The 16703-nt window shown below is 38.5% G+C and overlaps 1 protein-coding gene across 10 annotated transcripts in view; it reads right to left on the minus strand.

The window, feature by feature from the left end:
* Positions 1 to 16703, minus strand: part of PPP1R12A (protein phosphatase 1 regulatory subunit 12A) — a 123210-nt gene that overhangs the window by 64462 nt on the left and 42045 nt on the right. For all 10 annotated transcript variants that reach the window (XM_085221820.1, XM_010708460.4, XM_085221809.1 and 7 more), the window contains exon 2: positions 13823 to 13953. In XM_085221820.1, the coding sequence (XP_085077946.1) occupies positions 13823 to 13953 (131 nt within the window). The remainder of the gene's footprint in view (positions 1 to 13822; positions 13954 to 16703) is intronic.

Here is a 16703-nt window from a genome sequence, read left to right on the forward strand (position 1 = left end):
AACGTTACCTTACAACTTGGCCTACAGTTGGCCAAACAAAAAATACTTTGGATTTTCTAAACTTCAACAGCTGCAACCAACTTGATATGGTCAGGAAACATTTTAACCATATTTACTGCAGCAAAAAAAGAAGGACATTTGTTTACATTCGAACCTCAGTTCACAGTATCTGGAAACAAGTTTACTAAGTAATTAGGGATATAATTAACTTTAAGAGCTTGCTGAACCTGAAGGTCACAAGAAGCAGGGTAAGCGAGGAGCACGGCAGAGCGGTGGCTCCTGAATGGATTTGGTTCTTACCTGCTGCCTGCTGAGCTCATGAGGAAGTCAGCAGTGAAACCAAGTGCTACCTTCTGCCTCCTAACACCATTGGACAGGGCCCTCTGACCCCAAGATCTGAAGAGAGGGACCGTCCTAAAACCTTTCTGCTATTTATCCGTGTAAAATAAGCATGTCTACTTCAGCCTTGCAGAGAAATGAGATTTCATGTTAGCAAGGCAACAGCACGACTGGACTCCCACGGCCTTTTAACCAATTTCCCATTTCAGCTAAGCCCAGCTGTTTGTTTCTTTATATCCATAGATGATGGAGTTCCTATTAAGTCCACGAGAGCCCCCAGTGAATGGCAATAAGGAGCCAAAAACAGCAAAGTGTCACTGCGCTCAGACAGATGCCATCAACTGGAGACACAAAATCCAATTCTGCCAGAAGGTAACAACTGACAGAAGGTAAAAACAAATTAAAAAGTTTCAAATCATTGGAATATATATTTTAATGGCCTCCTTTTAAGACAACTTCCAGCAAATAAAGTCTTAAAAATATTTAAAAGTACATCTTCGTAAATCATATCAATTCTTTTCAAAAAGATACTGGCATGGGGCCAAACAAGCAGACATTCAAGCCACATCTTACAGATTGAAGCTCTAAAATGTTAATATTACTGTTTCAAATTTATTTTATTTTTTAAGTACATTGAAGCTGTAACACTTGATCCTTTTAAAGGCTTCTATTGGTTTGAGCGCCTGGGAATATTTCTTAAAAGAATCAGTACCAGAGAAGTTTCACTTTTAGGTTCCTAAAAATGTTAACATTAACTCAGTCGGAAGTGGAAATGCTAACTCAAACTCCTTAGGCTTTCTCAAAACTGGTTTTGGTTTGTTTGGTTTGTTTTGTTAGATTTAGGGGGAAAAAATAATACTTAAGGGCAAGGCAAGGTAAGCTGTAAGTTGTACAGGCCGTCCAACTCACCAAGGGATTAAATCACAGCTTCCATACGATTCTTACGGTGAACTTGTCAACGTAACTGCTTAAAGTAACAGATTAAAGAAAAAGAAAACAGAAAACACAACTACAAATACTCCAAAGCTGAAGCTAATTAATACCCAACGTGACTCAGAGGTCTCAGGAAGCACGGCGAGTCCTTGCCCACAGAGGTGAGATGGGGCGTGCGGCTCTGCACAGCGATCCCTGAGCCGTTCTGAGCACCAACCTTCAGATAATTCCCCTGCTCCCACCTCCGCACAGGTGGGATATTCCTGCAGTTGTCTCTTCTCCTGGGTCTACCCACAGATGCTCTAAAGTAGGAAATGAAGGTGCCAAGCGAAATACCATAAGCAAAATGATACAAATTTCATTGGGCTGAGAATATCTGCTGTGAATAATAAGGCTGATGTAGTGAGAAAACCAAATGGTTTGAGAAACAAGTCAAACTAGCAGGAAGCCTTATTCAGGAACTGTGCAAAATGCAACTGATGCCAGCAAGTCATGGCTGACGTAAGAAAGGCTTCTCCAATGTAACTTAGACTACAATTGATCCATCAGGCATTTTTAAGGTTATTTCTCTTTGCACATCTTAGCAGATTCTCTCATCTTTCTCATTTGAGAACAAAAAGCTGCAACAGGAACATTTACCCTAAGAGCAGTATGAGCAGCTACACAAAACTCTGGGGTAAATAAGGCCAGCTAGGATTATTTGGCAAAACTTGCTGATTACTGCTCCTGAAATACATGAGTGAAGATTTGCAGCTAATTGGTATCAACCACAGATGTCAGGTGAATTTATGATTTCTTCTGGAAATTGTTAACAGTAGGGAATATTTTTTAAGTGATTAAGAAATCATTGCTGGGAAACAATTGACCAAATGACTTAAAACCAATTGGAAGTGATGATTTCTTTTCAATTTTCACTTGTTTAGCCCAAATTTCTAAGTTTGTTTTTCCTAAATTATGGACTGATTTAGAAATGTATACCCTTCAGGTATGCAAGAGCTCTTCCAAATAGAGCAAATCTAGCTTGTTCTCATTCTCAAATCTGCTATGAAAGCTTCTTCAACACACACAAATCTCTGCTTCAGAATCATCAAATACCCCTCAGTGTGATCCAAGTAGTATGTCACAGAGACGAGAAAAAAAATCTCCCTAGGCAAACAGCTCTTTCTGTTGATTCTGAATAATGTATACAGATAAGAAATATATTTGTGTTTATGAAGAGTACTTATGAACACTCTGAAACGTAGCAAAACAACACTGAGCTGGCTGTCCCTAGCCTCCAATGTAACTTGCACACCCCAAAGAAGCACAGTAACTAAAAAAAAAAATCACATCTTTTCACATGTTTTCCTTTTTAGTAAGCAGGAACATGGAAGAAATGGTGCAGATAACTGTATCTGGTTAGCCTTAAGTCTTCCTGAGTGCCAACAAACCTATGAAACAAGACAGCAATAAGCTCTAGAGGTATTCGTACGTAGGCGGCTACCTAAACATTAACAGGGCAAAGATGAAACAGTAAAAATTCCTACTTGCAGCATATGAAAAGGAACTAAGCCTACATATTTTACCGTATCCATATAGAGGAAAAGACACACGAGGGGTGGCAGAGCAATGTTTAGGTGAAAGTAAACAGTGACTGAGAAGAAGAAAGTAGGAAACCCGAAGAAAGCTATATAGGGAAGCACATGCTAGAACCTAATCCCACCCCTGCCCCCCAAAGAAGAACTGCAGCCTGGTAGTGCCAGGACGAACACAGTGCAAAAACCTCATCAGGAATGAAATCAAACGAAACAAAGATACTTTTCAAGTGCACATCAGAGGTTAGTTTCATTATACGTTTATTCTGAAAAATTAGTCAACACTTTCTCTGCTGGCCAGTGAATGCATGACAATTATTCAAGCTCAAGCATATGAAATGTTGTAGGAATCACTTTCAAAACTAACACGGTTGTTTAAATAAAAGGAAAAAAAGGATTTCAATAAATCAAGTGTTAAGATACCAGACCAACATGTTTTGAAGTCCAATGTTCTCAAAAAATACTAGAAATAAAGAAGTGACACACTGCAACATCTGACAATAAAAATACACCATTTTTCAACCACAGATGATAATTGGCATTTTTTTCTCTAGAAATACTGTTTTTTTTATATAAAGCTGATTATCTCTTTTGCATCCTAGAGTGCAAAAATGATTAGGTTTGAAAACGTCTTGTTACACCTGTGAGTACAGTAACCGTACTACATGATGGTCTCAGTGCTCAGAATGCTTTCCTGCAGCAAATCCTCCAGCGTTACGGTGTCATCAAGATGAATACTTAGGGCTGACTTACACCGGTTTAAAAGAAGAACAAACAGCAGCACTGAAGTAGAAAAGGAGCCGGAAGGGAAATCATGCTGCTGCACACCCTCCTCAAATGAACGCTCGCCAACCAGAGGTGATGGCAGAGCCAGAACATTGTCCCTCCTGCCTTTTGCCAAGGGTAACATTGCTGCAGGTCAGAATCTGTGATGCTACAGAAGGCTGATGCCTTTCTGTTACACTGAAAGTTATGAGTATGGACTTGACAAACTTATTTTCCTGCAACAGTGACGTGTTGGCATTTATACCAGAGAAGTTTAAACCGAGATCAATCCTGAAAAACCCTTTTACTGTACTTAAACAAATATAAGCAAAGATATAATTTCTACACTATAGAATTTACCTTGTTAATAATTAAATTACACAATACTATAGTGACCAAATCTTGGTATAAAAACATTGCTGCCATAGTGCAGCTTCTAGCATCATGCAGCAGCACTGAACTCAGTCCGACCTCTCGCTAGGAACTGTCTGTCCATCTGCAATGCACAGCAGCTGTTCACCTGCTTGGTTCACTTCAAACTTCTTTGAAAACACATTTCCTCCAAAAGCACTTTCATTCTTCATTCAAATATTTGATGAGCAGTACCCTCATCTGCAATCAGCAGGTGCCAATAATTCCTGTTTTTATACTTTCATCTTGTCATATTTGCTGTTTATGAACAGAATTACAGTTTTGATCTCTGTCTCTGAATTGTATCTCTGTATCTCAATCTCAGAGTGCAGCAGCCCCACATCTCTATGGACACCACTCTAAATCTACATGGATTTCAAAATAGTTCCAGCTGCCTTAATCCTGCCTCAGTAAGAGATAAGAAGACTAGAAACATGCACACAAGTGATCACAATCACTTGCACTGAAATGACGTAGCTGGGAACATCCAACAAAAGACACAACTTTAAGAAAGGATAAATAGGTGCATAAATGGCCTTAGTGTCATTAGAAAACTTACTGCATACTGCAGAAGAGGATCAAGCTCAAATAAACACATTTATGCAAAAGCTTAAAGAATACAAAAGCTGAAGTGCAAAGAGGTGACAACTATACCACACCCATGTTTTCTCCTAGAAAACAGCACTTGAAACGAATACTCCTACATATTTGTCACTCAGCTGCTCACATTTAATTAACTTCAGAATTCAGAGGTAAGATAACTACTGTTAATTGTTCTTGGGATACCAATAAAATCTATGCTCTGGGAGAAACAATTAAGATCTTTCCTATGCATATCACATCTTCAAGCAGGATTTTTTTTTTAACCTCAGTTGCACTTTTAAACTCTCTTTCAGCCAAAAAATTAGGGCACTTTGAGCTTTACTCCAGGCATCTGTTCCTTGATTTTTCATTAGACCCAATGAATTAGACCCTTCTACTCAATCATACAGCCTTGCAGAAGATATGTCTAAACTGAAGAATACATTACGTTTACTTTTCTAAGAACAGAAAGGCAATATGCTTACAAATAAAGTCACAAATGGCAGTGCACACAGTGATCCCATCTGAAGAAGGCAGCTATAGAGCACACACAGTTTTTGTGCATCCTACAGTGACTATCTCCCCTAGACACCCTTGGCTGAACAAAGAGGTATCAAATCAGGCAGGCCATACAATTTCTGCCAACCTATCAACCATATCTTAATGTGCATTTCTGCCAGTTGGTTTATATTCAAATGCCAGATCACTACTTAGCTACTCAGCAGTAAAGATTAAACTCTTCCACGTAATGACATGATTTTAAAGAGCAGATTTCACCATCAACCTAAACAACTCAATCAGTGTTTTGTTATTCCTAGGAGAGATGTACATGCACAAAAACATACTGAAAACAGTACACTGCCACAGTACATCTTCATGAAACAAAAAGCCAGTTGATATTAACTCAATGATCTTCAAGTTTGACTGTTCTTTTCTATTACGGAATTTAGCTTTACCTTTGTAAAGGTCTCATAAGAGTTTGCAAGAGGAGGAACTTTCATGTTCCTGATAATGAATGAATACTATAGTTGGGGGGAAAAAAAAGAGACTGCAATGCGAGCCCGTGCTCCGTTTCATCCCCCGCTGACCAATAAACAATCTTGCAATATCCTTAATCTTCTTTTTGCCAAACCCTTCTTTCAGAAAAAAACAAGGCAGCAAATAGAAAAGCATTAACTGAAACAATCTTTCAAAGCTTTAGTGATCTTTTCCCAGCTATCAAAACAAACACTCCATCTTTACCACTGTCAAGTTGTAAGAAGTCAGTCATTCTTCTAGAAAGCTGTTATTCTGCGGCTGGAATAATTTTTCTTTGCCTGCTTTTATTTTGCCACCTGATTAGTTTTACAACATATCCTTCTGAAATCCTATTCTCATTTCCCAAGTGGGTCGTGTTAAGGTTCATCTTAGGTCCTTTTTCATTTTCATCACAGAATGGTTTGGGCTGGAAGGGACATTAAAGACGATTCAGATCCAATCCCCTGCTGTGTGGAGGGACAACCTTCCACTACCTCAAGGTGCCTAAAAGGCCATCCAGCCTGGCCTTGAATGTCAAGGGATGGAGCAACCACAGCTTCTTTCGGCAGCATGCTCCAGTGCCTCACTTCCCTCATAGTGAAGAAATTATTCTTATAGCTAATCTAAGCCTCTTTTAGTTTAAAGCCATTGCCTCCTGTCCTATCACTACACTCCCTGATGAAGAGTCCCTCCACAACTTTCCTGTAGGCCTGCTATTTCTTTCCAGTAATACCTCAATACCTGCAGATGATCAAGTTAGCAAAACTTGGAAAAAAACTGATTAGAAACTGCTTTGAAAGCTACGTTGTGGTTCCACCATTCTGAGTTATTGCAGAAGAACATTCAGCAGCACCAGCTGGCTCAGGGTCGTGATGTGGGGGAACAAGGAGAGACTTCAGCTCAGCAGAGTCAGCGTTCCACAGGCAGGTTTCTGCTCAGAGGTGTCTGAAAAGCAGCCCAGACTTTTTTTTTTTTTAAAATGCCTGCAAATCTGTGCCAACTGCTGTTGGCAAGCCAGATCAGCTCACTGATCCAAAAAAGAATAAACTTTTCAAAACCCCTGCAGGCTAGTCTTATACTAATGGTTACCACGCTGCTGTGTGATTGTTAGCTACTGCTAGAGGGGGAGTAAGAGTCCCAAGCCTGCAGAGGAGGGGAGAAAGCAAAGAGAAGAAGGAATGGCTGCCTGTTTCTGCAGTAGTCTCAAGCTAGATCACTTAAGCATATGGTGAAAATGTCTTGGATTCCCTTCATTATTTGTTGCTCAATGAGCATTGGAATCATCCCTGTAACAGGGGGGAATCCCTATCATCCAGTCTGTGCAGCCAGTCCTTTTAAGGCAGTGAGAACTTTAAGCAGAACACCTAGAACTGAATATCTATGTATTCAACTGCAGGATGGCAGGGTTGTCTCTCAGTCCCCTGTACACAGGACAACAATCACTTGTGCAGTCTCACTGGGTTGTCACTAAAATAGAGACATCTTGGGATAAGGGCTTGCTGAGGTCTCAGCAAACCAGTTTGGCTGGGTTCACTTACAGGCGGCTGGAGCCCACAGACACAGACAGGCGCCAACAGCAAGACAGTGGCTACTCAAAAAAAAAAAAGCCTTTTAAAATGAGCTTTACACACTGGGGGAAGGAGGTGAGGCAAATTACGAAACTTTTGACTCCTTCATATTCTTTGAATTATTCAGACAGTTGATACCATACACATCATTCAAAATAAGAGCAAAACATTTACCTTCATGTTCTGTTTTTCCTTCCCTCTCTGTGCTTATGATTCCTAACAAGAGAACAGTGCTTTTGCAGACAAATCAGTGCCTTTGGAGGTGCACTGCATTATTGCTTTGTTAGGAAAGGATATGTTAAGCCACCAATGAGTCTGGGAAGGAAGAAGTGGAACTTCTAGCTGCTAAACACTGTGATCAAGTTCTAACTAAAGAGTATTACGAGGGCTGCTCTGAAAGTAATGCTTCCTATTTTACTGCGCTGGTACACGATATCAGAGGTGGATCCTGGTGGAATGGCAGAAGAGAGTGAACCTTCCCACCAATACTCCATTATGTTTTGCTGCTGGGTGACAGATGGCAGTGAAGAAGCAATCTGACAAAATGGTGGCTGAGATGGAAGTGTGTATGAAGCAAAGGTGTATTATTCAGTTCCTCAGTGTGGAAAAAATGGCACCCACTGGCATTCATCAATGCTTGCTGAACGTTTCTGGAGACAAAACAGTGGATGTGAGCATAGTGAGGCAGTAGGTGGTGCCTTTCAGCAACACTGACAGCAACATGAAAGACAAGCCATGTTCCAGATAGCCATGCACGGCTGTCACACCACAAAATGAAGAGTGTCTATCAGCTCACCCATGCAAATCGGTGGATTATGACCAGAGAATTGTGTATGGAGTTGAATACTGGCTTCAATGTGTTGGAAATAATGGTGGCAATGCGGAATATCACAAAGTTTGTCCCAGATGTTTTCACAGGGTATCAGAAAGAACACCGTATGTGAGTTTATCAGAACCTAGTGAACCAATATAAAGCTGAAGGCAATGGTTTTCTGGATTTTATCATCACCGGTGTTGAGATGTGGTGTCAGCACTACAAGCTGGAGTAAAAAGAGCAGTCCATGGAGAGGCAACAGGTGAATTCCCCATCAAAGAAAAAGTTCAAGAAACAGCCCTCAGAAGGTAAAGTGATGTGCACTGCCTTTTTGTGTAGGAAAGGGGTGATCCTTATGCATTTTTTTCTGGAACCCTGATTGCAATGCTGCCTAAGCTGAAAGTTCCAATTTCCAGAGTCAGTCCAGAGAAAAAGAAAACCTTTCTCTTGCAGCACAGTAACTCCAGGCTCCATACCAGTCTGAAAACTCTGGAGCACACTGCTAATCTTTGCTAGACTGTCCCACTATACTCACTGTACAGTTTAGGATTTGGCACCTTCTGACCTCCATCTTTTCAAGCCAATGAAAGCTGGACTGCATAGGAAACATTCTCAACACTGCCACAGCAGCTGTTGGTGCAGAATTTTATGAGTACAGCATGCAGGTTCTAATTCATCACTGAAGAAAATGCAAAGCTAACAGTGGTGACTATGTAGAAAAATTGTTTAATAGCTGAGAATTTGCAGTATCAAATAGCATTATTGTGCTCTTTACTGTTTCTAAGGAAATAAATAGGAGGCATTACTTTCAGAGTAACCTATGTAGAAGTGCTGTAGCAGTGATGGCCTTGGAAACAAACAAAAATAAAATTAAAGGTCAATTTCTGGACTGGATTCCATCTATAACGCAAAGGACCTACAAATTAATGTAGATTCCGTTTTGCAGAGCCCAGAAGAAAATGAATAGCTGATCTCTGTAAGGTGCTGGAAAGTATTTAGATCATCTTCAAAGTGCCACAAAGACTTTGAATAGATATTTCGGAAACATCTATTAGCAAGCTCAAATTCTGAACGATTAAGGAAGCATGGCCATTAAATACTGCCAGATAGTCACACCCATCAATTACACCAAAGGCCGATGGAAATGTGTAGCCACTGCTTGTCATTAGTAGGGAACACATTTAATCATGCATTTTAAGAAAGATCGTGGCAATTTTGCTCGTTTCAAAATGGCAAGTTTGAAGTCTAGCATTTAAAATAAGGAACTTCAGGGACTACTGATAAATACAGATGAAAATTAAATACAAACTGGAAGAAAGTTACTGTCAACCAAACATTTATTTCAAACAACTTGACGAGATAAAGGGAATGTGAGCGTACAGTTTGGTGATCTCAAACTCATCCCAGCCCTGCACACTGTGTCAGAGGACGTTCCTCAATTCAAGCTATCTGCAAAGTTTCCAATACAATATTCAGTAGAAAAATTCTATTATTAACTTAAGAGACACCTTCCTTTCTCTCTTTTCTTTTTTTTTGGGGGGGGAGGAGGGGTGAGGACAAACGTGTAACTGTCAAATGAATAATTAATTCAATTTCATTTGTTTTTTGCTTTTTTTTTTTTTTTAAAAGTCTTTCATACATTTTCTGAAAGATAAACATCCTTCCATTCTGGTAAAAATGAAAATACATTCGTAGCAGTAAAGCTACATTAAGCAGTAAAACTACACTGTAGCCTGCAAATGCTCACAAGCAAACTCAAAACTCAATCCCAAGCTGACAGCTAGGCACGGGAAATGACTCACACGAAAGTACACTTTCACACATACTTTTTCAACAAGAGAGAAATATATGCCATTTTACATTTATTTTATATTAATCTGGTGCAACACAAAGTGGTGTAAAGAAAAAGTATTTTAAAATACCACTCTGCACTATTTCTTGATACACTAGTATGTTTGTTCTTGTCTTCTGCATTCTAAAGAGTAATGTGTTTATTACCCAATACTAAAACAATATGTAAGCTTTTAAACTGCAGAGGAATTCTATCATACAAATCAATGCGTTACATTCACCTGAATAGTTCTATTAGATGTGTTCATGCTTCTGTGAAAGCTCAATTTAAGGGTCCTACATATTAAACAATATCTTAAAGAATGCAGATACAAAATTTCTGCTAAAGGGCTTCTGCATTAGTTTGCTTCCACATTACTGCAATTTTTCAAAGCATTTGATGTTGACATTTTAATCTATGCTAACAAAATGAAGGCAAAGAAAAATCTCCTTCATAGAAAGCTTTCTGTATAAGAAAAAGAAAATAGAAACAAGTACAAGGAGACTATTCTACAGAAAACCCACCTGTTTTGGCAACTCTGAATAATATCCAACACATTCATATTACTATTACTTGTAAGCTAATTCATATGATCATAAAACAGATGAAGTGTAACTTAGAGGAAAACTCTAAAATTGAAAAATTCGAAGAACTTCCAGCAAGTTGAAGCACTCCCAGCATTTGCAGATCTCAGAAACAGAAAGAAAAGGTGCTGTTGCCGCTTATGGTTCTTTCTTTCCCAGAATAGCCCTCCATCTGCAACCAGCTGACACTCTGTACCACATCAAACTACATTTTTCTTGCTGTATTTCACATGAAGTATACTTCTACAATGCTGACGTTTCTTAAAGTAGAAGACACACGTTTTAATGGAGACAGGAAGCACATTCAAGAGAAGAACATTCCAAAGAAGCTACAGACTGAAATGGGACAGGAGATGCTGCTGGGAGAAGACGTTAACAGAACTGGTGAGTGCAAGATGCACTGGAACTGGGAATATACCTGCAGTGTGCAGCCTGCTGGCAAGACAGCAGCATGTGCACATTAATACATAGAGAGATGATCGGCAGTTCTCTGAAAGCACAGAGAGATAGAAATGATCCTACACTGATCAAACAGCCACACGATCACCTGTTAACCAGGGGGTGATTCTCTGCCATTTCCATTTACTGTACAGAATATGAAATGGTTGCTAATAGCAAATGGATGGAATATTTAGAAATAACATCTGAATTGTAAGACGATGGTGTACTGATTTAATTATAAAGCAGTATGAGCAGAAATCTTTATCACTCTGTAAGACAGTACATTATCCATCTCAGCATAATTCTATGGAGGTCAAACAAGCATCAGAAGAAGCCTGGGATTAACTTTTTTTTTTTTTTTCTCTCTCTAAAAGCAGAAAGAAGGCTTCACATCCTATTAATGGATCTGCAAACTCCAGCACAACATATCCTGGTTAGATCTCACAGAAAAGCCCTGGTTAGTGATCAGGCAAGAGTACCATGCATCATTAACAGAACTTCTGCTTTCTTTCCTCCACTTTCCCCCCACCTCTTTTAATTCTAAAAAGCAATGCACACAAATGCACAAAAAATATTAAGGTTGCAAGTGTGCACATATTCAACACAGAGAGGACATACCTAGAGTGAGAAGTTCCCCATAATATGCTGTCAACACATAAATGCCCTTCATAGCAGAAAAGATGCCAATTTCCTAACTCTGTGCCTTACATACAATTTTTGACTTTGAGAAACAAAATCCTGAAAAAATGAAGTATCCTATATAGTGCTGATTTTTTCTTATGAGTTCTAAAAATGTACGCATTGCAAACAAAATCAAAATATTAACAAAATCACCATATTTGGAGGATTTTACAAACTATGCTGTTCTAAGAGAAAAGTTCCACTACTCACATTTGAGGGAAGAACACCCGAGGTGGAAGCAGAGAAAGCTAAAGCAGATTGCTGAATCCCCACTTTGACAGGGTATACAAAGCTATGCATGAGGTAAAAGTTTTACAGAAGGAAAAGAAAGGAAAGCACAAGTCAGACTCTCCTTGGTTGTTTACTAATAAAGCTGGAAACACCAGAACACATTCCCTGATCCTTTTTTTTCCCCTCTATTTCCTTCTAAGAAATAGGAAATGAGCAGAAATCATTGTACAAAAATACCAGTCCACATCATAAGGGACACAGAAATGTCAAGCTACTAGCTGTATTTTTTTTTTCAGAACTTTAAATATAATCTCCATAATTTCTCCAAAGATCCCATCTATCCAAAGTGCTCCTTCTCTTGAACAAGAAAATTTACCACTAAAAATGATACATACTGGGTTCAGCCACAGACACACAAACTTCTGTGCTTTCCAAGAAAGGTATATTCTTAGTGGAACAGATGCTGAATCCAGTGTGTGCCACATGCCGAATAAAATTCCTAATGCATGGTAATTTCTTACACAACCCCTTCCTCTTCCCCAAGTCTTGCCTGAGCTGCAAATTCTGTTGTCAATTTTGTAAACTATTTGAAGCTGAGCTCACTCCTGGAGGGGTAGTCAGAAGGAAATCTAAACTCCGCTCCATTTAGGTCAGGTTACCCCTCTCTCTTTGATGTACGTGGGAAACAGTTTCAAGAGCCTATTTTTAAAATTCCTTGCACCTTAAAAACCCCGATCTTCCAGCAGTTTAGATGTCTCGCATCCTGCAGAATTATACTCCAATAATCTCACTTCTTTAAAGGACATTTCAGGAAAGTATGTGAACAGGTCCTCCCAAAGACTGAGAGAATAAAAATCACTGGAACCTTCAGAAATATTATAGGTTTCAGATTACTAAGGTTTCTTGTGGATAAGGGAATGCATTGCTCCTTCCTCGCTGCACAGCTGCGTCTAGCCTAGGTTGCAATGCCAAATAGAGAACATTTACTCAACTTTTTCCTATTATGGAGAAAGGCAGGTGTTTTACCTCTACTATACTGAAGAAAGGCATCTATTATCTCAGTCTGTAGGGAAATTCTTGTCATAGTATGGCCAACAAGTCAACACTTCCAACATGCATGCAAGAGAGATTACAGCATCAAACATCTGCTTAATGTAGAAAGGCAGATTACAGAAGTCAGCAGTCACAGTGTCCCAGTTACATAAAGAATACACAAAGCACTTCAATCTTTGAAAACCAAAAAATAAAAAATTTGCAGGAAAAATGAGAAACAGAAGAATCTCCAGAACTTCTCCTTTCCCTTAAAATTCGAACAACCAAATCTCTCACACTCACCAGACAGAAAACCAATAAACCATCTCCTGAAGTTACAATTGTCATCTTTTTCAATTGTAGTCAGTACATCAGTGGAACTGCATGATAGATTACTACCCTACATTTGATCTAAGCCTTACAATGGATCAAACATGACACAGTGTTTAGCAGAATTAGTGAAGTCTGCATAAACCCAAAGGGTATTCGAAAAACACTGTTACCCTCTTTACTGCAAGAACAGCATTCTGAACAACAAATGCCCCACATTTTCTCGAATCAGTCGTTGCTTCAGGTTAAGAAATACAATCTCCAGAAAAAAAATGATTCTAATGCATCTTCAGTGGTCCTCAACAGGCTTAGAAAATAACATCAAAAATCACTTTTGGAATTCACTGTCAAGTAAGCCTTAACTAATGCCGTAACAGGCATCTAACTTCAACAGTAAGATTCTGTTCTACAGCCAAAATATTTAGCAGAAGTCATCAATTCATACCACACCTGAAAAACAAAAGTTTCAAGACTGGAAATACAATTGCAAAATCAGTCTCCTACACATAGACATATCCTGGGATAATGTTTCAACTACAAACAGAATGTAAATTAGAACTTTCACCCCATGCCTCCCCCCAACAGTGGAAAATAATTTCTGAAAATCACCCAACAGTCTACTTCTGGTACCCCTCCAACAATATGTTAGCAAAATGCATGTATTTGAAATATAGAGGAAAAAGCCTTACTCTGCTATATCAAGATATCCACAGGAAGCAGCTGCATGTAGAGGTATCCAGCCTTCATTATCTGGTTGATTAATATTTGCTCCATTTTCCACCAGAAATTTCACCATATCTACGTTATCATCTATACAAGCCTATAAAGAAAGAAAGATGTAAGAAATAAGTTCACATTAAAGTTGTTTTTACAATATTGTGCATCATTAAGAAACAACTTCAGAAAAAAAATAATCGCTTGCAGGTACGACGTGGAAGCAAGTTTTATCTGTTGGGATTTGACAGCAAGACAAAAAGAACTGGAGAAAAAAACACCAGTTAGAAATTTGTCAGCAAATCCTTTAACACAATAATTTAAACAGAGTTTAACAAAACCAATGAATGTGATTTCCTCAGGTAAACTGGCTCTGTTTTTCTGAAACCAATTCAGAGCCACCAGTATAAATTTTTTGTCCTGTACAAAGTCATTCCCTTTACCAAGCCCCCAGGCTCTAGCTCTATCCTAGGTCCAGCTTAGTCAAATGAATTATATTACAATTGCCAATAGCCAATCACTACACCACAGCAGAATTATTGTAGTCAAGAGATGTGGAGCAGTTTTGAAAACAGTGTTGTAACATGGTTTTAATTATAACGTAGTTCAGACTAAGGAGTGTGGAAGGGGATGCTAGGTTGCATTTCAACAATACCCTGTTGTTTTCTACTGCAGCATGTTTTATACCACCATACATCTTTTAACAGTCTTTTAATCACTCTTGTTTATAAACTTACTTGAGTATCAGTTCAGCATATTGCAAAGATATTATCTTTTGTGCACATACTATACTTTTGGAGCACACATTTTCATTACCAAACAAGTAGTGCTGCAGACATGCACAACTACTGGCACTCTCCAGATCCCCATCTTGACTGGCTCCTATTTTGCCTTTCTTCTCTGTGTTTGAGTATTTTTCTCACAGGGTGCTCAGTGCGTTTTCTTGCCAACTTCCATACTGCTGCCCTTAAAAGGGCAGAGTAACACAGACAAAAGTCCCTCTGCACTTCAAGACAGCAAGGACTCAAAACAGACTCCACAAGACTGCTATTAATTTTTTTTTTACCTTAATAAATCAACAATACTACAAAACGAAAAGACTGAAACAAGAACTGCTACTACCAGGCTCCCAAATCCTTCCAGAGAATTATCTGTCTCATAAAAATGCAACTAAGGTATAACTCTTACTTTTTAGCATACTTCTAAAACAATCAGGATTGAAAATTACGTTCTCCTTTACTACTGTAAAAACCGCAGATTTCCTTATTTAAGCAACTGTGCTTTCCAAGACAAATCTCAAAGCTTTCCCTCATTCTGTAGTGCTGACACAGCAGTTAAAATATATGGGAGACACACTGCTGTCCTGTTTAACCAGACAAACAAAAACAGCAAGAAATTATCCCTCTTTGACCCCATTTGCTTTAGTAAGGTATGAACTTTAAGCTTCATTTAGAATGCAACAAAGAACTGCTTTAACAGCAAGTCTCCTCTGCGCTTCTTCATCAGTAATCTTTCTGCTGGACTGCAACTAGACTGCAACAAACTTTGCATTATTTGTTCTTCAATTAAAAACAAACACTCTTAAAATAATAACTTTCATAAACCTAAGTTCTTCCCTACCTTTTCAGGTACTCTTGAAATGTGCCCTCTTAAAGGATTTTCTAAATTATCTTTTTAGTAATTTCCATCTCTATAATCAGCAATTCTTCCAATAACTGGTTTATCAACATACTTCAACAATAAAGACTACCAATTCCTCAAGGATACTGCCTTCGTTTTCTTCTAGTTATTATCATCAGCACACAATGCCCACATGGTATTAATAAGCACTTAAATAAAATAATCACCTTTCTTTGCAAGTCATTTTCTTACTCAGAATGAAAGGAACTAATCGTAAGACGTAGTAACAGATCAGGAAGAAAAGCAATTCAGGAAACACAGATGTTTACACTTCACAGAAACATTAGCCAAGCCATGCTTCACACATGTATTACATCATGTTTTTCTGGAAAAAATGCTATTTGCCTGACCACAGATATCCTACCTATCTCATAATATCTACCAGTTTATCAAATGCAAAATAAACTTATATCAGAAGAACTCACAACCTCCTGAATACTGTTAAATTCAGATCTTTCAGTATTACATTTCAATATGCTACATACTCATGTTTGTTGCAATCCTCCAAAATGCATAATATGTGAAAAAAGGATATCTTAAAATTGATCGGCACTATTAAAAAAAGCCAGACCGTCTGTTAGTGACACAACCTATCAAAGAGCAAACTTTGCCTGTTTTTCAATTACACGTAAGAAAAACTGGCAAGAACTACTCATAAAAATACTGTTGCTAAGTGAATCAAAAGCTTACATATGCAGCACATTAAAAGACATATGACTAAGTGGCTAAAAATATTTGACCAAATTTGGGCAGTTTATTGTGCCATATATGGCAAGAATCAGGGGAGCTCAAATGGACTTCAAACGTATCACCGCAGATTGCACGTCCACGACAGGCAGAGATAAACAACCTGCAAGACTATGTATACTGGGATGAGAGAAGAACAACTATTAAGATAATAAAGGAATTTACTTGTATATGCAAATGGCAAAGTACTGGCATTGCTGGTGATCACATTTATGTAGTTTAAATAATGTTTCTCAGAACTTATTATCCAATAACACTGTCATTACAGAACAACGGGACTCACAGAAGCTGACGTTGAGGAAGAAGGTTGTATAATTTAAAAATATATCACTTTTGAGTTTCTTTTAACAAAGATTACTTAAAACTACATCTTGTACCTGGAAATTCATATAGGAAACTCACTGTGGACTCCAAGAAGCCTATTACCTA

The sequence above is a fragment of the Meleagris gallopavo genome, chromosome 1, assembly GCF_905368555.1.
Source record: "Meleagris gallopavo chromosome 1, MGAL_WU_HG_1.1, whole genome shotgun sequence".
Classification (NCBI taxonomy): domain Eukaryota; kingdom Metazoa; phylum Chordata; class Aves; order Galliformes; family Phasianidae; genus Meleagris; species Meleagris gallopavo.